The sequence below is a fragment of the Haliaeetus albicilla genome, chromosome 27, assembly GCF_947461875.1.
Source record: "Haliaeetus albicilla chromosome 27, bHalAlb1.1, whole genome shotgun sequence".
NCBI classification, from domain to species: domain Eukaryota; kingdom Metazoa; phylum Chordata; class Aves; order Accipitriformes; family Accipitridae; genus Haliaeetus; species Haliaeetus albicilla.
Window position 1 is genome coordinate 20,464,738 of NC_091509.1, and position 22,856 is coordinate 20,487,593.

The 22,856-nt window shown below is 42.3% G+C and overlaps 1 protein-coding gene across 8 annotated transcripts in view; it reads right to left on the minus strand.

Moving 5' to 3' along the window:
• RAPGEF6 (Rap guanine nucleotide exchange factor 6) overlaps positions 1-17,632 on the minus strand; it is a 133,401-nt gene extending 115,769 nt beyond the window's left edge. For 3 of the 8 annotated variants that reach the window (XM_069772657.1, XM_069772654.1, XM_069772655.1), the window contains exons 1-2: positions 17,219-17,625; positions 16,694-16,821 (exon numbers count right to left, since the gene is read on the minus strand). In XM_069772657.1, the coding sequence (XP_069628758.1) occupies positions 16,694-16,762 (69 nt within the window). In that variant the 5' untranslated portion in view covers positions 16,763-16,821; positions 17,219-17,625. Of the gene's footprint in view, positions 1-16,693; positions 17,132-17,218 lie in introns of those variants that run through there. The other 5 variants (XM_069772661.1, XM_069772658.1, XM_069772652.1 and 2 more) reach the window with 5 other exon arrangements.
• Between the last annotated feature and the right edge of the window lie 5,224 nt (positions 17,633-22,856).

The following is a 22,856-nucleotide window of genomic DNA, read 5'->3' on the forward strand; positions in this document are numbered from 1 at the left end:
AGCTCCTGTTCTAAAAGATCAGCTCCAGGATAGGTGCTGCAGGAAGGCACAGAGGCAGAGGTAATGCTGTCTACCCAAACACAAACGGGTCTCACAGACATGGCAAGGAAGAATGAGCCACATACAACGATGAGATAGGTAGATAGATAAACAGGCAGACAGCTAGCTAACAATAATACACACATACAAAGGGAGGAACATGTGCTGTTCTGAAAACTATTACTGCCCGCTTCCCGCCCCCAAATAAAGCACTATGCAACCGTTGTTTCACGTTTAACACACACACACACTCCGTTGCAAGTATTTCCTCACTTTCATCATGCTTTGCCCAACATACCTTTGCAGCAAGCAAATGTTACTATCAAGGTCCCATAACTACTGCTCCTGTTCAACAGGTATCTCAGGCAGAGAAAGACTAAAAGGATAACAACATTTTACTGCAGTTTGTTCCCACCATATTAATCGTCAGATTTTTATACAAATGGATAAGGATATTGTTATTTTTATAATGGCACATTTATGATTTTGCAGTATATAATTTCATATTTCTTTGTGAATTCAAGAAAGCAAAGATCATGTCTGTCAGGAAATTAAGTCCTGCTTAATAAATAATAGTGAAGACAAACCAAGATCTATCAATATTGTAGCTTAAGTCACCCACTCAGTATCTAGGTAATGGACAGAAATACAGCTCTACAAAGTGTCTCAAAATGATTTAGGACGTCAGTAAAATATTACAGTCACCACACTGCTTCCAGCTAGAATATTCTGTGTTTTCTGTTCAATGTTGATGACGATGCACCAGCACATTAGAAAAAAAACATGAGAATAGGATTATAATTGGAGAATAAAATACCACACAAAAGTAAAGCTCTCCTACAACCTTTTTCAATAAAACCACTGGAGGAAAAAGAAAAATCAAGCTCCAGCTATTTTTTTCTCATAATAATGCCACTACAAACTACAAAGGAATTCCTGTAGAGGACAACAGTAATATGTTTACCAGTAATTCCTCCTGCATCCTGGTATTATGGTACCTAAGCACTACCAAATACAGCAATCCAGGAAAGTTACTGTAATTTACAGTAGGCTATATCCCTTAGAGAAGTTGTAAATTATCTTAATGCAGATTCCCACAATTAAATTCTACTACTGCCACAACTGCTACAATAGCCTCTCACATGCAGAGAAATGCTAACATGCCTGTGTACATGTGTATCCATATATTGGCAAACATACATATATCCCTCACCAAACAGAAAAGTGTAATCAGTAGGTCTTAGCATCTTTGCTTGTAGCAAAAAAATAAGCCAGATTTACCCTACTGCTACATTTGAATGCAAACCACCACAGCAGAACTCTAAAAACTGACACTCTGCCACTGCTTTAAGGTCTACTTTTGTACTTCTCAACAATACCTGTGCCATAAACCACAATGAAGCTTACGGATCCAAACTGAGGAGTTGTATGAATATGTATACGTATTCATATATCTAGGTCAACAGGTTTCAAGTTTGAAATCAACATAAATATCAGAGGTACAGGTACCTGTGTAGTTCCCTAGTAAATACAACTGATCATCAATGCATAATGTTACAAAGGGAATAATTCTAATTAAGAAATTTAACAGCTTCAACATTAAGAGAAACAACAAACAAGTGTACTGCCAGGGACTGAATCAACCGCAAGATAAAATTATTACTCAGGAACTTCTAGCTCCAAATCCTGCAGGCACCCAGCTTCCCAAAGTGCAACAAACATCATGACTAGCATCCACAGAATTACAGACAAGATGCAGAGCAATGGCCTTCTCCACCTCTGTACTGAATCAAACAGGTACTAGTTGATTACACGTGAGATGGGCTACTTCGGTTCAGTTGCAGTGTATGAGATGATACAGAAACCTCTTCTACTTCAACCTGCCACTCCATCCTTAGAAAGACTAAAAACTTTATAGAGGCTGTAATTACCTTTGAATACAAACCCAAAACAAGTCAATTTCAGCTCATTCCTATGAAACCATCAACACTAATTTGTAATGCAACACACCAGATATTCCTCCAACACCTCACTCTTCCAGTGTTATTCAACCACAGCCTCTATGGAGGTATAATAAACCTGCTTTTAAACAAATCAGTGTTTCATCTAAAAAGACTTCTGCTTTCAGAGAGCAAGACTACCATTATTCACTGAAGATGAAAAAAAAACCACAAAACCCTAATACTAAACTTAATCTGAGTATCAAAGTTCGGTTTATAAGCAGCAACGCAATGCACTAATTTAAGACTCAGACTTCTGACTCATCAGCTCACATTAAAGGAGAAGATTCGTAAAAGGTGATGAAAGGCAAAGCCTGGACCCAGCAGCAGAATGCCGCAATAAAAGATTACAACACCACCATCTCTGGACAGTCATGCTTGTGACTACAGACACAGAGAACATACATTCTAGACCCCAGTGCACGCCCCCAGGAGAAACCAAAGCATCCGGTATTGCAGTTAAAGGCATTTTACACAACAATACTGAAAATTAAGACACCTTTGCTGCATTTTCTTGAAAAGCAGTGCGTTTAGAGTGTATTAGCCTCTCATTCAAGCAGTTAGTCCACTGCAGTACTTACTAGGTACGCTCTGTACAAGTGTCAGGAGCGGAAGACCTGTTACCTAAAGCTGCTCACTTTATTACAGAAGCATTCACAACTGTGAGATCTACGTAATTATTTCAAATAAAAATACATTAAAAAAAGGGTTTGACTAGAGCTTGTGAAAAATCAAAGCAACATTACTGTTAGTGATACTAAACACTGAACTCCATGATCTCCAAATTCTATGTAGCCAGATTTGCTGGTTTTGAGAAACCTAAACCAAGTGCAAGGGAAATTCTCTGTTTTTCTTAAAAATATGGTTGTGATCAACTCTGACTGGTTATGCAGCATCTCTTAACTACAGGTCTGCTATACTGCATAATCCCCTTTTTTTAGCTAATGTGCACAAGGGAGAAAAGCAAAACAAAACAAAGTTCCTCTCTTGAGCTGTCAACTCCACCCAGAAGTGCAACCCAATGGCACAGAAATCAGGCTGACATGGTAGGCTAGCACAGACATGCAAGCTAAGAGATCTTTCCTAAGGATCACACGGGCTGGATTATGCCCCTTAATTTCTGTATTAAGACTGCCCATCAGTTAGGAAGAACCAGCACATTTTGAGGACTCCGCCAAGCATCCTGTAAGCCACATATAACAGCATCTATGGAAGAGTTTGCTGAAGGAAGCCTTACCATCCAACACAAATGGAAGCAACAGATATATTTGACAGGAGGTCAGTAGTCTAACCTAGGACTGCCAGTTTCCTTCCTACTTCAAATGGGAAACAGGAACAGAAACTCCTTCTGCAACAGTTGGGAAAGACCACTTCTACTTAGCCAAACCAATGCAGCCTATGGTAGGCTGGACAATGTTACACAGAACGCTGAGAACGTAGGGTAAAGTAAATCAGATTTAAGTAGAATATCTTCCCTAGATAACTCACAATACTGAGTGGCCACTGGCAAACACAACCCTTTGTGACGAGAGCATAGAAAACCTCCCAGAATCAATGTGAAACAGCAGAAGTGATCCCATCACCTTTTAACACTAAATAGACAATACAGTTTACAAACGCAGACCTCGCTCTCCAGCTCTTTCAAAAGCAAATTGCCAAGGTGAAAAACATTACAACAGCTCTGGAACTATCTCTTTGTAGGAATTCATATTTGGCCAAAAGGCCAAACTGTATGTGCCTGCAACACAATGCAACACCACAAGAATTCTTTCCCTCCAGACCAAAAGGACCAACATTTGAGGCTCATTATTAATCAGTCTTTGGAGGACAGGCTGCTTAAATGTCAATGCTTTAATCAGGCACAAAAAGATAACAAAGAGAGAATCCCTTAAGGCAGTTATTTTTGTTCTATTCGCAAGAATTTGCTAGACTCTCTTAACATGTTAAAAGATAACCAATAATTAGCGGAGCTAAGGAACCTAGAGAAACCAGATGCAGAATGCTAAGTAATTTGTGCGTGCTTCCCTGAACTAAGGGTATTTCCAAAATACTGTACTGAAATCATCAAAAGAGGAAGAAGGGTATATCAGAGTTTCATTAAACAAAGGAAAACCCTCTATATTTTAAGCCTGAGGTCATTGAACAAGAAGACCTCCTAGTTTTAGAAATAGCTTGTCTGGCAATACTAGCATGAGCAAAACTATTTTATGGTAATAGCAGGCCTCTTAAAAGAAAGGACATCAGAGCTCCGGACATCCTTTATAGGTGTGCTGTCCAATACACTTCTCAATGAAAACTAATCTTTGCACATCCTTGGGGGAGTGGGGAGAAAGCCTGCAAACTGGAAGTTTATCCAGAATGCATGGCCCTCGGAAGTACACAGATTTTTTGCCATTGCCAAGACCACCACAAGCCACCTTTTAATGCCAACAGACTTGTTTCCACCTGAAGACTGCCAGCTCTTTACACTCTTGTCATGACAGTATAAGCACAGTTGCATACAAGGGTTATTGGGCAGTGCTGCATCATGGGGCAAACACCAGCAGCATGTTGATCGATGCTTAAAACAGCAGTGTGTCAGGGATGCTTAGACAACTGCTTAAAGATATTTGGCTTCGTTCCTTCTGCTACTCAGAAGCGGTGCCTGACAAGTGGGCAATACCTGGGCACTTTCACCCCAGTGTCCTCCCACAGCATATATACGTACAAGTTCATTAAGATTGAGTATTATTTTCTTACTATTTGTGCTGTAAACAGATACCCAGTTCTCTTTACACAAAATGACACAAGAATCAGTTTTGTCAAAATAAACATCACAGAAAAACTCCTCTGTAAAGCTTATACAACATAAGTTTTGGCATACTACCTAAAGAGATTTTCTTTAAAAAGTTATTTATTTTTTTTTTTACAATTACTTCTTTATTCAGTATAGTATTTTGGAGCTTTAATAATGTTTCTATGAGGAATTTAACACCTACACATCTTGACTGCTTGCCCTCCATCCTTTGTGGTTTTGGAGAACAAAAGTAGAAATGTATTTTTCTTCCATTTGGCAACTTTTCTGAATGCCAAGTGTACTTGCAGTTCTCTCCCACCTCCTTCCACACCCTTTTCTCGCCCTTCTTCACTATTCTACTATCTCCAAGGAGTTCCTATTGCAAGGTCAGTAACAAGGCACTGGGCTTGCCTTTTAGCTCAGATGAACAGTTTTGTGTAACACACCCTTACTGCCTAAGCCATCCCCGAACTTCACTGTTTAAATTCAGATAATACAATAGAAAATTGGTTTTTAGAAAAATGTTACATTACATATTTAAATTTTAATTCAGTGAAAACTTTTAGTTAAATTACCACTCCGCATATGAAACTAAGGCATGATCCCACTGCATGGGGAAAGGTATATACTAAAGGAAATAAGTTCCAATAAAGAATTCCAGGACTCCATCATAATTTCTGGTTTCACTCTCAGAGCTGTCACAGCTGCCATTAAAATGAAAAACCAGTTTTTCAGGAACCGTAATTGGAAGCAAGGATAGGAAAAGTAATCTTAGAGCAACAACACTTCACATGCTCCCTGGAAGATTACTGGGAAACAGCCACCCTGATTGACACTAACTTCATTTGCTCCTTTAACAAGGCTTAAGGTTCATATGACGCAGAAGTCTTACTACCTTCTGAAAAGAACCAAACCAAGCTTGATACTGGAAAGTTACAGGTACTACATTGCCTGATCACCAGCTTGACCTTAGCAGACTGGAGTACAAACAAGGAGACACTGCAGTCGCTATCTGCTTGCTGACAACTACTGTGGCATGCTTGTCGGCATGCAAGACCCCCACAGCTGTTCTGTAGCATTAAGAGTCTTCCGTGACAGCAATGTTCAGAAAATGGGAGTCATTTTTCAACCTCCTCCAGGCTAAACTTACCACCACCGTATCATCATTGTTTAGAGAACTAGGCCTCATAATATTTGATCAATAATAACATATGACCTAGTCTGCAAAAATCACATCCGTTGAGCCCTAAATCCCACATTTACTGTGAAGATTATCACGAAGCAAGCTGCTGTGATCTCTGTTCTTTAGTTACAGTTACTCTGGCCAACAGCTTGAAAAAGATCCATAAATACTATCTGTGCAAGCTTCTAGTGTGCTCCGACAACCATGCAGTGAAAACAGCGAGTTTCTGTTTTACAATAACTTCCCAAATACAAAAGCCTTGTTGACAACTCCATTGTCAGGCCAGAAAACCCTAGAACCACTGACTGCATCTTCTAAAGGCAGCTTCTTGCAACAAAAAATAAATAAAAAGAACAGGAAGGATGCACATCCCTTTCAGGACACCCTGATAGTCCCCGGAAAGCTTGCTGCTACAGAGAAAGGGGCTGCACACCAAGGCATCTGAAGGCAGATACACACCTGTGTTGCCACAGCCCAAGTCAAAGCAGAGGCCACCAGAAAGACCAGCCCAAGAGAACAAGTCCCCCACCGACCACCAGAACCCCCTACCAAGGCAAGCCGTGGCATGGGAGCTCTTCCTGGGAGCTGCTGTTGAGGTAGACCGAAAGCATGAGGTGGTAAGAGCTTTTTGCACGCCATGCCTCACGGGCACCAGCAGCAGCAACAAAATCCTTCTCCAAATACAACCGGCCCTTGTCAGAGATCAGGCTGCAACACCAAACCTCCCAGTTGCACTTTCTGAACTGGGGTGAAGGAAAGAGGAGTGAAGGGTGAGAGACTTGGAGAAGAGTTTGTCCTCTGAGAATAATTTCACAGGAAGACTAGGAACTTGATGTATTCTGGAGATGTTTGATTAAATATTCTTACCTACACTCACACCAGATTCTCAAATTCCTTTAACCAACAACCAGCACTGAATCAACAGGCACAACGCTAATGAAACCAGAGCTCGAGTATCTCTGTATTAGGATTATAACAGAATGAGGAGCTTAAAAATCAAAACAAAAAAAAGCAATAAAAAGAGATCAAACCACACCTGCTAACAGAGGTTTTGAATAAAGCTGCTCCTACACATACCAGACTCTGGACACATTAAAGCACGACACAAAGTACTCAAGAGCATTTCTTTTAGGCCGAGGACAGCTCTTCCAGAGGGAAGGCGAGTGAAGATATCGCTGCCTACCATCACTAACCAGGGGAAGTTCCTCCCCCAGGTCTGGAAGCAGAGCTCCCGTGAGCACCCTCTGATCTAGAGAGCTCTGCAGCGGAACTAGCAACACACGGAGACCACAATCATCTTTCTTCCTCCCATACAAGATTCACACGTACAAGAGTGTCTTAGAATATAATTTCCTTTAAAATCCTTATTTTGTATCTATCTTCCAGAAAAGATACGTAAAAAACATGTACATAAGATGTGCAGTAGACACCCATACATACGCACATGCAGGCACAGAACAGTCATAGAAAGTAAGCGACGCTGACGCGCAAATTACAAAGCCAAAATGTTTTGTTACAGCTTTTGTTGCGGCCCTGCTTCCTTCAAATGAATCCCAACAAGCAGGAGCAAGTAAGATTAGGCAACAGCCTCTGACTTTTTTGTGTAACTACACACAAAAGAGATACCACACTTCCATTACACTTGATTAGGATGTTCAGATTCAACAATTCCACCGAGTTTTAGACACACAAGAAGTGCTCAAAGCCACAAGACCAGCTTCATAAATATCATCCCTCAAGCTCCCTGAAGCTCAGACTTGTAGTTTTGTCTCAGCTAGACCTAACTACGCACTCTTTTCTTCAGGTAAGCTGGACTAGCACTTTGACGTAGGAGCACTACACATTTCAAAAGGCCAAGACAATGCTTGAAGATACCCATTCACTTGTATCCCGTAGCAGAACCACATTCCTACTCACCACTTCATTTTAATGAATCAGAATTGGAAATTACATCTAGTAGACAAACAAGGATGGTGGAACAGCTTTTCACCTTGTCATGTGTAACTTAGTGACTCACTAAGCATAAACCCTGAACTTTCTGCAAACAATGCCAATACACATGAGCCATTGTCCACAGAGTTATTAGCGCACTGTAATTTGATCTTCTCTTTAAAACATCCATGTTCTGTATAGCAGACTTTACACTACATGAAGGAATTTGCATTAGTCATGACCAAGAGCAGCAGTTGGGAATCAAAAATGAAGCATCTGCCTGGCTACTGAGCAGAGTGAAACAGGCTGGAGGAAAGGGCCAGGGCAGCTAATTTATAATAACCCTTCCAATTCTGTACACAAAACCAAAAAGCATCACTTGTCACAGGAGCAACATCTGTACACTTCTGCTCTAACAAGGCCAAAGAGGTATAAAGATACTGCGCTGTGGAGTACCAGCACAGGTAGAGGTTAAAGTCTGCCGAGATTCATACCAGCAGGTACAGAGATGTTTGGTTTAGAGAAGCAGGTCCAAGTGTCACTGCAAACAAAAATCCCAGGTTCTGTCCATGCCAGGGAAAGCAGCAGCAACGCAGTCCCAGTGACTTTTCAGAGACCTGTATTTAAAACAGATGCTTTAGAAACCAGCGTGACCATAATCAGTTTTAACAAATCGCACCAAGCCAATGACTGGGACACTTCCAGGAGTAATGCTGATTACTTTACACCATAATGACGCAAGCACCAGACATTTATTTAACCAATGAAAAAGCCATGATTTGACCTCAGCTGCCAGGGAGATCAGAAACCATAAAGTCACAGCTATTAGGTGGAAGAACTGTAAGCATGTTCCTAGGTTATTAGCACTATGCTAGGTGATGAACAACAAACACTCAGCCTAATCTACTCTTCTGAGTTTTCATTACAAGTTTACTTTCTTTGGCATTTCACCCAACCTGAAAGACAAAAAAGAAAATAGTGTTGGGGAGGGTTTTTTTGTGGGTTTGGTTTTGACTTTTTTTTTTTTTTCTCCCCAGCTTTGGTTAGTAACGCTCTTGCAAAAATAATTAATCAGGAGAATTTATACATGTACTTCAGGGCACCTTAGGCATCACAATGCCTCCCTGTTTCCATCCGAGTTATTTTTACTCCTTTCACTCCTGTCCAAATCTTCCTTTCCAGGACAGTCTTCTGTCCCCCCACAACATGGGTTAATACAGACACAGACTCTAAAAAACAAAACTCACCCGCCCAGCAACATTCATGCTATTTTCTCTACTTGTTTAATATTAAATTTTTTCAACAAGGAAACTTTGTTAGACAGCTAAATTTAAGAAAAACCTATTTTTCAATGACACTTCAGTAAAGCCAGTATATGTACTCGAAGCTAGAACAGTGCCCTGAAACCTGATTTACTTGGTTGGAACCATGAATCTATATTTGACTGAAGTCAACAGGCCTTAACTGTTAAGAAAGCTGGAAAAAATATTTATTTCTGTAAACCACTAGCAAAGTTTCCTTGCAGGTATTCCAGACAGACAACAGCTGCAGAACAGCCAAACCAGAAGCCCTCCTCTGTGAACGCGGTACCTTGTCCAAGGCTCAACATAACGTTATTTGTGTCCCCGAGACATAAATAATCAAAAGACTAATTTGAGCAACACATTCAATCTTGCTGCTGAAAGCACAACAAAAACAAGCTCAAAAAAACTGGCCAAAAACAAACAAAAAAACCCTCCTAAGACAGACATTGAAGCTCTTACAGCAGAATATTTACATATTTTAACATTTGGTTAAAAACTGGTAAATGCTCCAATATTGTATTTTGGTTCATTTGAAACAACAGATGGATTTTAAGCGCAACTAATTTAAGGTTGATTTCAGCTTCAGAAAGTGTGTTGTACTTAAGGTTCCAACTAGTGATAATCTGAATTATTTGGGTACTGAAACATATGCCAGGTTGTTGAGTACTTCTGGCCAAGAAACAGGCAAATCGACCGTACGTCACAAGCGTGGAGCCGTGTCCACATGGCAATGAGAACAACTGTAGTAAAATAGCCAAATTCCACTGCTTTTAAGTAAGACTTTATGAATCCAGAGTCAGTCCTACAATCAGCCACAGATTAATAATGCAAAAGGAGGCTAATTTTAATTACCCAGAAGAGATATTCGACCCTGCCCAGTCTCAGGGAGGGGGACACCACATTTTACCTACACTGGTTTCCCGGGGATGCTCAGTAAGACTGACCAACTACCAGCAAACATGCATCAGTTGGTCTGAATTTTTTTAATACAGGATTGAGACATGTCTATCAAAGAACATCATTCTTGATCATCTCAGAAAACAAGGCACAAATACAAAGTTCATGAAGATGAATTATCAAAAAGCATTTTAGTGAGTAGTACAAGAGTTTGCAAGCTTGGCTTTTTTTATTACAGGAAAACCACAGGTCTAATTGAGATGAAGATTCACGATACTACACTGTATTAAGAAACAGAATAATAAGAGACAACTACCCACCCAAAGCACTCTTACAAGACAAAATTGAGGAAAATATAAGCACTAAAAACTTCCTAACTCATCAAGCTGGCAGCTGAAGAGACGCAGCTCTCCCAAAGCTCCAAGGCTTGTCAGACAATCCTCCAGGATTGTCAACACTGTATTTATCATGAACTTAAAATACATTAAATTAATGAGCAGCCTGGAAAAAAATGTGGTTTTGTTTTACCTTGAACTGGAAGCTATGTGGCAGGGAAGCGCAGGAGGAAGAGAGAAGGTTTATTACTGTTTCATTAAAAGTAAAAGAATTTCAGGACTTACTTCATTAACAAAGAAACTACATTCTGTTTATGAATAATACTCAATCTGAAGAGCTGCAGCCACTAATACGATATCCAATGCATCACTCCTCAGGTACCATTGTTCAGAACTTTAATTTTACTAGACGGCTATAAAAAAAAAAAAAAAGGCTTTACGACACATTTTATTTAAAAAGGCATATCTAGTATTTAAGAAAACCTCACAATTCTAGGTCTTTTCTAGTCTTAGAAAGATGCTGATAGAATATGGTATCAATGAGGCAGCATCCAGGACTGGAGTGTGTGCACTCTCAAGTCTTTCTCTTAAGCTGCAGTTACTCAACATTTTTGCTAATAAAACAACAGATTTTTCTGCATTTGATTTTTCAATTGTACAGAACAAAAATAAAACTGTAACTGTCGCCTTCACAAGACTGCTTATAAAGTATTCATAATTATATTACAAGGTTTTACATTCTTGTAACTGTAAATAATAATTGTTGTCATATGACTACAGAAAGGCAATCTGCATAAGGTACACAATGACCCAGCCAGGCATTTATTAGTAGTAACTTGCAGGCAGGTCAGTACATGTTCACAATCACTTTGGTTATCGCTGGGTGATAACCAATACATCGACTTTAAAGGTCTCTTCCAACTTCCAAGCCCAGTCACATGCAAAGACGGAACCAAGCCTCCGCAGTGTAAGGGATAAAAGTTACGTAGCACTGCTCAGTTCATCTTCGATATACAGTCTGAGGAGGCCTGCTGGCAAAGATACCGAAGCACAGAGCTACAGAAAAATCTCAAGTATTTTACACCAGGTAACTGCTGATCATCTACAGTTTGAGCTTCAAAACTCTTACGCACATGACAAAGTCTTAGAAAGCATCAGCTATAAAAGAATATATGACTAACAACAAAAAAAAAAGGGGGGGAATGAAAATGTAAGATAGAGGTTAGGTAGTAGAAAATTATGGCAGGAGTCAGGTTTCCATCACTCCTTTTTCCCTGTTTTGGAGGCCCACATACTAACAGTAAGGAATTTTTATTAAATACAAACCAGCATCTGTAACTTCATTTAATACAAATTTCTTTTCAGCTTTAAGATAACTGCAACCATCTAGATTTTTGTAGTGATTCTACAATTCTGATTATGATAAATGGCTATCCAAAAACAAAACCGTAGTTACTTTAACACTCCTAAAAGCTCACTGCAAACTACAGAAACAATGGATTTTAACAAAGGCTAATCCCCTGTTTCACCTACTGAGTTTACAGAAAATTATTAAAAGGATGAAAAAACCCACTTCAAAATACCAGCTATTTCTGGAAACAAGAAGCAGATGTTCTCCTCTGTTTGGCTCAGCTGTGCTACAGTACAAGAGTGCCTTTGTTATGCTGTCAGCAATAATTTATTTTATTTATTACAGCCATTTTATAATGCCCATCAATGTACTATTTGTGCATGATTTAGATTCATGCAGATCTATTTCTCTATATATAAGCTGTCAGGAAGTATCACATACACACTCCAAATTGTGCAAATCAGGTTTTTTTCTCTTTCCACTGTATTAATAAAAAGGGAACAGGAAGAGAAAGAGGAGTTAGTATTGCTAAATGAGGTTGAATTAACATTAATCAAGAATTACTGAAACACAACAAAAGTTAGGAAAATACAAGAGTTTAGAGTATAAAAATAAACTCTTTGAAGTCCAATAAAGGCAAAGCTTTCTGAACCACGAAAAGGAAACGCTGTCTAGAACAAAGTCATGAAGAACTAAAAGGAGACTATATTGGGAAAAGGACCCATTAAAAATGGAAGAGAGCACACTCACGGGGAGGGGGAAGGAAAGAGAAAGAAAAAGGAGCATAATCATTTGCTCTTTTGCTCTATCAACCACTGAGACCTTATCTGTGGTAGGCACTAAACCACTCCCCAAAAGACTAACATCACAGCCTTTGTATGGATCTGATAAGGAATTCTGGGCCTCAAAAAATTAAACCTTTAATGAGAGCATACAGAGCGGCATAAACATTCATCCTTCCCTCCTACTGCTTTGAACAAACCATTTCCTTCTATTAAAATATTCCCAAATTACTAATTTAATATCCACACCTGTGACACAAGAAACAGGCAGGATGATATACAAGACAAAGCTAAAATATTGCATAGAAGTACGTAAATCCCGTATTCCCAACCTGCAAGAACTGGAGGACCTGTGTGTATAAATACTCTCACATTTAACACCACACAGACATCAGCATAAGCCTGGAAGACAAATGCAGATATTAAAATATTAAACAAGTGTATGAAATCCTATAGTTTAAATATAGGTATGATTTTTTTTTTTTGGTAAAGTGATTAAGTGTCCAATTACTGCAAAGGTTTCCTCTATCTGACAAGACAGCGCGCACAGAAGAAACGATTTCTTAGGATAATCTGTTATCGAAACTAACATCTGGGAGAACGCTTACAAATTCTGCACTTTCAGGCTGAACCCGAGAGAGAGACAGATTTATATATAGTGTCAGTATATGGTCACAGTCAACCTGTGTAACCAATGAGTCTTAAGTTTTACTGAAGTGGGACTCGCATCCTAATGTGGCAATCTGCCACATACATGGGTATCAGTCCATGAGCAAACATTCTGAAAGACTTTCCACAAGAAGAGCCAGCTTACATCACATATCTGTACAATTTTATGATGCACCACAGCAGGTGGAAGAAAGAAAATAAAAGAAAGAAAAAAATTCAAAACTTCTCAGATTTGGATAGTACCAAAGTAAGTTTCTAAATGGAGTAACAGAACAGCAATTACATAAAAATGTATACATCATTAACTGTTAGCTACCATCTTTAGGAGTTCATCAAAATAATTCCCTCCGCCAAATAAATTAAAGATTATAACACATGAAGTATCTGAGCAACAACAACAACAAAAAAAAATCAAGTGTGTACTTGTCTAATATGCATAACTTATACACTTAAACAATTAGCAAACATTGGAATGTTACCACAACACTGAAAACTTGCCCTAACAGAGATTTTTCCAAACAAAAATATTTGTAGCATCAAGAATTAAAATTTTTACTTGAGCAAGCTGTCGAGATAATTCCCCCAAATAAGTAAATTATAGAAATATCTTAATATCTCCCTGCTTAGTTCCTCAGATCATAGAAATCAAAACATTTGGTCAAGAAAAAGTCCTAAAAATCAAAATCATATGGATAATAGTACTGCTCATACGCAAAATTTGACATGTGGATTATTTATCTGTATTTTTCCAGAGACTGCTGTACACATGATAGTTATGAAGCACCAGACCACACTACTCATCAGCACAGCCCCAACCCTGTAATTTGTAATACCCAGGTAAACTGCCCATATAAACTGCAGGAACAGAAAGAGAGAGGGGGACAGAAAGGGACTGAAAGCTATTGAAACTCGTGGTCAAGCAGCTTTGGCTCATCATAAAATGTCAATCAAGGTTTGGGGAATTTGGGGGTTTTTCCTGTATAAAAATGCCGTTGAAGTATATAAGCAGCCCCATGCAGCTGATTTGATGTGGGAGGAGCTGATGATACCTTTCTATGAGAGTAGGAGGGGAGAAATGAAGCCACACTTTTTGTCCATACACAACTGGATACTTCAAGACAGGAGTCACCAGCTCATACACGCTGCGCAGGGACACCCGAAACTGGGGTCTGACCCTAAGGGCTGTGCTAAGCAGGTTTTGACTGCCCTGACCAAAGTCTTGCAGCCTACAGAAGAAAGTTGACAAGTCAGGATGCTTAGCACAATTAAAAAAAAAAAAAAAAATTAACATTGCAATTGCTTCCTCCAGTTCCCTTATCACCCTATATCCATCTGTCATCACATCTCAGAGCATATGCTTGGGAAATCTGGCAGAGAACAGCCACGCTGGGGAGGTTCAGTTTTTTGCTTTGTGTCCGAACAGGTAGTATAGATCCAGAAAGGGGACCCCCAGATACACCATGATAACGAAATAGGGAAGTGCTTGTCTTGAAATCAGGTTAGTTTCTAAATGTATATTAAACAAAAATACCCCAAGAAAACAAAAGTGATTTGACTGTAATTATCCACTCAGCAATAGGCAACAAGAACAGAGGACCCAATCCTGCCAAGTTTTAAGTACACGTTTAACTTTAATCACGAGTAGTCTCACTGTGCAGTGTCTCTAAATGCCTGCCAAAAAAGGGCCAGATTAACAAGGGAATTACTTTTTTTTTTTTTTACAAACCATTTTAGAAGTACCATTAGTTAGATTAGCAAAGATTAGATTTATTTTTTTTTCCACAATTGAGATACCTTGGCAAATTCAAACCTGCACACAACCCTGATGTCAGTCTCAGTGGGAATCTGCACAGATCGACATGAACCCAAGAGCACAGTCCAGTGCAGTTGGACATCATGATATCTGACGGTTTAACATCACAAGGTTAAGTGAAATACTTATTTTAAGGTGGTTTTAGCCAAAATAAGACAACAACCCTAAAGAATTCCATGACAATTGCTGGGGGGGGGGGCCGGGACGACACACAGGACTGGGGATGTCTTAAAAAAAAAAAAAAGGAACAAAAAGCCATACACAGCCGTGAGACGTCAGTATTGCAAGAAGCAGCAGTAGGCAGATGTTTCAGGCCAGGCCAGATTACCTGTTGCCCAAAGTCAAACCCGTGACGAGCCAGCACAGTATGCTAGCTCATGAATGACACTTCTGTGATGAACCCAGCTGCCCAACACTGCAAACCACACCAGCAAAGGAATTTTGCTAACTGAAGACTACAGCTGAAGAGAAAGAAAGAAAAGTCTGAAGCAAGAGAGGAGTGATAAAAATAAGAAAACAGAAACAACAGAGAGACTGCCTCATGGTTAATTTAGGGAGCAGAGACACAAGGAGGAATGTATCAGATATCCCAAGGCAAGTAAACATTGGGACTAAAGGTGTACTTCAGCCACTTACAAGGCTGACTTGAAGTGGAATTGGGGTCTCTGTCCTGCTAGGACATACTCTGAAGCAGTCTCTGCAGCAGTTCTCCCTGAGCAGCCTTTTCATAATTAACTTATAAGGAAGACCAGGCAGGACATTGTGCTCTCCATGAAGTATCAAGGGAGAACAGATGTTTCTTGGTCTCAAAGGGACAATCTCAAAAGCGTATCATTTCATAACACTAATTCTTGAGCACATTTAAAAAAAAAGAAAAAAAATCACAGCAAGGGAAACAAGTTTAAAAAGGCTAGGGTAAGCAAACAAACTGCAATCAGCTTTTCAGTGAAATGCAAATGCTATCAAGCATATTTCATTATTAAATTAATGCTCCATGATATTACCATTCCCAAAAATACATGGCTGATTACAGACTAGCTTGCGGGGAAGGGACAGAGAAGGCAGTTATTTGGAAAATGCGTTTTATTGTAACTAACCAGCCTCGCACATTTCTACACTCCCACTCACTGGAAAAACATTCTCTTTATGAAGTCTGCGAAGTGTAATTAGTTTGGTTTTGTTTAAATCTGCATCACTGTACAGGTAAGCAAAGTCTTTCAGCTCACTAACTTTTCCCAGAAGTTTTGCCTCACTGAAACATGCATAATTTTACTTTTCAGTGATCTGCCTCTTCTTCTTCCTACAGCTTGCCTGAAGTAGTTCATAAAGTGCCTTACGTCTGCATCCAGCGCGTCGCTGAACGTTTAAAACGCTGCTGGTCTCCAGAGGTCCAACTTTGGAAAACAGAAATAAATAAATAACCCCACTCTACACAGAAGAGGTTTGTGAGCGCCAGCCTGGTCGCGCGCGGCACGCCAACACCTCGAACCCGGCACCGAGCAAGAAGCAGCCTGTCGGAATCCAGATTTACGCCAAGGAAAAACAAACAAACAACAACGAAAAAAAAAGTAAAGAAAAAGACCCCGAGGGGAAGGAGCCGCAGCCCCCTTACCTCCGCAGTCCTTTCCGATGGTTTCTTTCGCAAAGCCTGTTTAATCTTGGGGTCCACAGGAGAGGTCATTCTATTACTCTGCTCCTCCCGGTCCGTAAACTCCTCAGAACAGCTGGCGGGGGCGATGCCTCCAGGCGAGCAGGGAACAACCGAACACAACAACACAACGCGATCAGCCCCAGCTCCCGCCCGGGCTTCTCCCGCCGCCCTCCCGCTCACCAACGACGGCCCCCGGCTCGGAGCCCGGGCCCCGGCGCCCACGGGCGGCCCCTCTCGCCGCTGCCCCGTGGCGGGGACGCGCCCCGAAACTTTCCCGGCGCCGGGGGCCCGCCGGGGGCCGGGGGGAGGCCGCGCCGCCTCACACACACGCACCCCGCCGCGGGGCAGGCGGCGGGCCCGGGCGGGGAAGGGGAGAGGAGAAGGCCGAGGCGGGGAGAGGGGAGCGGGGCCGGCGGGGAGGGCAGGCAGGGAGGGAGGCAGGCCCCGGGGCGGGCGCGGTGCCCGCTGCCGGGCTGGCTTGCTCACCAGGCGGGCGGCTCCTCCGCAGCGCTCCGGCTGCCGGTTCAACAGCGGCGCTCGGGGCAGGTGGCGCCGGCTCCCGCCGCCGCGTTCCCCCGGCGGCCGGCGCCGCTCCCCATCGTGCGGGCCCAGGCGGCGGCGGCGGCTGAGGCGGCGGCGGCCCCGCCGTGAGGAGAAGTCCGCGCGGGCTGCGGGAAGTTACCGGCCGGAGCGGGACTCGCTGCGCCCGCCCGCTCGGCCCCTACGCCGAGCGGCTCCGCCCGCCGGGACCGCACAAAGCGACGCGGGCGGGTGAGGAGTTTCGCGACGCGGGCCCGCCAAAAGAGCCTTCGCCTCGCTGCGCGTCCGGAGCCCGGCCCGCTCGCTCGCTCGCTCCCCGCAGGCCGCCACCAGCAACCGCCGCCAACCACCGCCGCCGTCCTGGCCCCCTTCACCCACCGCACATCCCCCTCCCCAGACAGAAAAACGCGAGAGCGGGCTCTTTAACCCAGAGAATCAGCAAGAAGGGCGAGGGGCGGGGCGGAGGGGGGAAAAGGGCGGGGCTGCGGCTGAGCGACGCCCTCCCCCCCCTCCCGCCTGCGGTGGGGTGGGAAGAGGGCGGGGTCGTAAGGGCCGCGCGGAGGGAAGGCTCGCGAGGGTTGGGAGGGGCGCGGCGCATGCGCGGCGGGCCTCGCGCGCCGTGTGGCGAGGCGGCGGCGCGTGGCACCGCCGCCCCTTTTCCCCTGACAGGGCCGCCGCCGCCGCCGCCGGGGCCGGTTTCTCCTACCAGCGCCTCGTGTTCCGCCTTCACGGCCGAAATAACTCGTTTTCTGCGCTCATTGCGTTTCGACACCGAATGGGGCACGCTTCTCCGATGGGCGGGCGCGCTTCGGTCATGGCACCAAACGTTAGCGTGCCGTTTCTTCGCCGTTACTCCTGCACGTTGCGTACGTTCCAACCTTTTCCTCGCAGCCGACAGAATATTTTACCTTGCTGATTCACGAGCTGCTAAAAGTCCTCTCCTTCAGGCCCGGAGCTGTGGGTTCGGATTCCCCAGGCGTGTGAGCCCACCCCGGCCTCACTTCACAGGCGTGGGTGCCCAGCATGAGGGTGGAAGGCCCGACCTCCCGCCTTTGGCTCTCGGCCTTAAACACAAAGCAGCTGCACGGCTCCGAAGTCTCGTGGGGTTTCTCCAAAGCGGACCTGGGCTGGTTCCCATGTCCTCCCAGGACCTGGATTTCCAGTGATGCCGGCCCCCTCGGGGACACCAGGAAGCAGCCGTGTCTCAAACACGCCTCGGGAGATTTCCTTCCTTACCCACAGTCCAGTTTTGTAAATTCATGAGATCAAAGCTATGCAGGCACACAACTTGTGTTTGTCCGTTTCTCCTTCCTTCCTAATAAACAAGAGAGGTTTTGTTTCTTCCCTTTCTCCAGCTATTCCTTCCCGTTCTCCTTACCACTTGCCCTTTATGGCACAATTGTCTTTGTTGTACCGAAGGACTTTAATGGCCATTCCAAGTTGTTTTACAATATTTCCAGTGTTTCCTTCAAAGAAAAATCCGAGAAAATTTGACATTTCCTCAGCTGTAGACTTTTTTGGTGCTGTGCCTAGTACCACTGCAGGCACAATGACAGTGGAATGGATAGCCCAGATCTGAAAAGCAACTATTCTTAACATCAAAAAGTCATTCCACTGCAACCACTAGAGAGACAATATACGATGCTCTCAAAAATGACCATCAGGTAAGGACACGGTTCCAGTCCCATAAAGTCTTATCGAGACAAATTTTTTTTTTTTTTTACTTCATTTTGAACTTCCGTGGTAAAATTAACATTTCCAAATATCATGTCTGTTATTGTTCCAAAGGTCAGAAGTTTGTACTAGTTATTTGGCAGAACATGTTATCGTTTTTCAACTTTAGTACATGAAATATTATTTCCAGTAGTGTGGGAATCTTGTGAGATTCCCTGCCAGGAACCCAAATCGAAAAGCTGGAGATAAAAAAGTTTTCCTGAGTAATCGAGGAGAAGCAAGTAGAAAAAAACTGAAGCATGAATCCTTCTTTATTAAGAGATTCTTTTTTTCTTATTTTTTCCTTCCTTTTTTTTTTACCAGAGGTGTAACAGCAAATCAAGTAATTTTTCTTTATCAGCTCAGTTTCTAGCTAAAGGTAGTGTAAAAGATTCGTTGATACTCCCCAAGTGCAGATGGCTGGAAAAAAACTTAATGGTAAGACTAGAATAAAAAGCATAACAGAAGTCTGTGCTATGATAGTTCTCATGGATCTGTAATAATTTAAATCCTAATCTCGTTTTTTACAAGGCAGCTCATTTTACCACCTATGCTAGCTCTTCAGCATTCCCGCAATCAAAATAATGCAGAAGTGGGTATTCAACATGGGAATAAAATTAGTACTCTAATTTCTTTTTGCACACAGATTACCTTACTTATTGTACATCAGCCAACAGACAGGCATCGAGCAGTGAGGTAGTCAATAGGAACCAAAGCTGCTCTTCCAATTTAATTGCTTGGCTCAACTGACCCATGAAACAAGACTTCCCTCAGTCCAAAAATACCTGAATTTGGGAAGGTAATGGCTCTAATAGCTGCAATTATTCCAGGGGCTATTTTAGCTGTCAGGTTTATTTTCCCAAATATCTGGAGAACAATGGAAACGAGTGTCATGATCCTAACTGCTTACTGGTGTTACAGCCTACGTCTCCACATGGTAAAGCCTACGTAGTTAAACACAATTAAGAAGCTTTCACAAGTGAGTAATTTCAGGGCTGGGATTAAAGGATGTGGCCAAGCAGGATGCCTATTGTCTGTGTGGAGGGGAAAATTTGCTTCCCTTTTGTCTGGATTGTATCACTCTGCCCGAATAAAGCATAATTACTTATTGTGTAGTTTTTTATTTATTGAAAAATAACAATATCTGTAGTCTTACATATCAGAATCAAAGGTGTCTTGCTATTCATACAGATGAGTTGCAATCTCAGGAGATTAAATGTTTCTGCTTCAAACATCCGTGAATTTGAGAAGATAGCTAAATTACAAAGTACATCTCCTCCTCCTGGTATGTTCCCTCGATTGTTCTGGTTCACTGACACTCCCAAAGATGTCTTTTAATCTCACGCCTTTCACCACCTTGTGCACATCCCAGATTCTTCAGGGTAAAACTCAGCTTCCTCACCTCTCCCAGTGGGAAAGATGCATAATCATCATACACTGAAATATTTTTTACTTATATTTTTATGTATTCTAGATATTTCTTGTTCCCATGAGTTTTATTACAGCCTGGCAATTTCCTTCCTCTCATTCTCCAATATGGCTCCTAGGCTATTGTTTTTGATATCTTAGCTTTGGGAAAAAAAAAACAACAAACCCTTCAGAGATTCATTCACATCATTGGCAACGACTACTCGCTAAGTATGTGGTTAACACACCGCAAGGAAGACGTACAAACTAATTCTCTGCCTGACTAGAGGAAAACAAAATGTTCTGGGATCCCCCAATGGGAAGAATCTCTTCAGACTGTTTTACCCTGTGTGCTTATTCTGATGATTAACTTCCTGAGTAGAACATGTTTGTGACGGTTCAGTAAAAGTGTGTGAAATCGGGGAGACAAAGGGATAATCAGTAATTTTGTGCAAGTGCACTTTTTGAAGGAAAGTTACATTTTTGCAAATGGCACAACACTGATCAGGTACCCAGAGAAGAACATTGATCTCCTGTCTAAAACAGCGTTTGGCAGCTCAAAATTTCAATTTCTGAAATTATGTCCCAGAAAGTGTGCAATACCAAATTATTTTTGGAAAATCAAAAGCAAGAATGAAACGGTCATTTTGTATCGTACCAGTAATTTTTCTCCTTCTGAGGCTAACTTCCCCACTGTGCATATTCCTAGAGCTTCAGTGCGAAGAATAACGGTAAAATGTAGAAATGAAGCATGAGAATCATGAGATCTTTATCCTTCTGCTGTATCATAATAAAATTTTTAAAACTAAAACCCCATCTTTGTTCTTTTTAACTCAAGACTAGCATGGCTTTCCTTCCACGTACAGATTTTTCCTGAAGGGTAAAACTAGAAAGCCATGCACACGTAAGCAATTACAGAGGTCGTCATGACAGTCAAACCCTTATTTTTCAGCCTTAATCAACAAGACTGAAACAAATGGGAAGCCTAAGAACTTTTAAATGGGGGGATACAACCCTTTCTCTACTCGTGCTTTACCTTCAGTGGCAATTTTCCTTGCTTTTCATGTTCCCTGTCACACATCTTTGATGGTCTCTAACGTGCTGAGTGCTGGTGTGAATGTACTGTGAATACAGTGAGCCTTGAGATTGAAAGGTCTTAAGACTGCATTAACATGCAAAGAGAGGGGGATGACAAGCCCCAGCTGCTCCCTGGAGCAGACTGAACCGTAGCTCCGGCTGGAGAGATCAACAATTTCCCAGGTCTTAGCTCCCAACTGAAGGGAACATCTCTTGACTGAGGGGACTTTATGGGGTATCCACGAGAAAGGCTTCCTGGAGGACAGGTGGCAATTCTGAAATATTTCATGCCTGAGGACGCACAGTGGGGTTAGGAATGTCGCACCCGGGCCATCGTGTCACGAAATCCCCGGCTCGCTTCTGGAGTCCTCGTTCCCAAGTTAGGAGCAATCTGCTAAAGCAAACAGTGAATTAGGTTATTTGCTCTTCATTTACTAAGGTTTCTATGAAAACAAAGACGTGCATTGATACTGACCTGCTGAAAGTTGCCAGTGAGAACAGTGAAAGCTATTTATATTGAAACAGCACTGGCTGTCCTGTGACACTTACATGTATGTTCTCATCTACCTCATTTCCCTTCCATGTCCAAATGTGAAAAGACACGTATCAAGAAGGGCATTCCTCTCCCTCGCCGGCTGCCGAGTGACTCGAAAGGTGCAACCGAAGCGAGGAATGGCCGGCTGCCCGTCCTGCGCCTGCTGCCGCCCTGCTGCAGAATTACCGAGCTCTGTCGAATGTGAGTGAGTGGGATCAGGAGCGAAAGGACTCCTGCCGAGTCACCAGAGCATCCAGTATGCCCCAGGCACGGTACAGCGAACAACATTATCAGCAGTGTCTGATAAAAGAGAGTAAGATCTGACAAAAACATTAAAAATTGTTATAAAATAACATCTAAAATAAAAACAGCTGGTTTGCTCAAAGCCAGAAGCTCTTGCCCCAAACAAATAGACACTCCGCAATGGAACAGCTCTGTCTGAAACAGGCTCTTTTATCAAATGGTTTGTCTGTCTTCTGCCGTTTTATTTTTACTACGCACAACCTACAGATATTTGATTCCAGCCCCAGCACTGTGTTGGCAAAAGCTAAAAGAGCATATGGACCTGTCTAGATATTGGAGGTATCCAGCAACAGTATACAGATGTCCAAGCTCTAGCCTGAAAAAATTAAGGATGGGGGTGGCGGGGGAAAACCTGCCCTGACAGGAGGCAATCTGGAGTCTAATGACTACCCCATTTGCATTTTCTTTGTTGTTATAATCAGGTTCAAACTTTAGCTGCAAGATTTTCTTCATTTGTCGTAGGAAACCTCATGCCAAAAACCATTAGAAAGGGGAGGGTGGGTAAAAGAATGGGCAGGGCACAGACAAAGATGAAGACTTAAAAAAAAG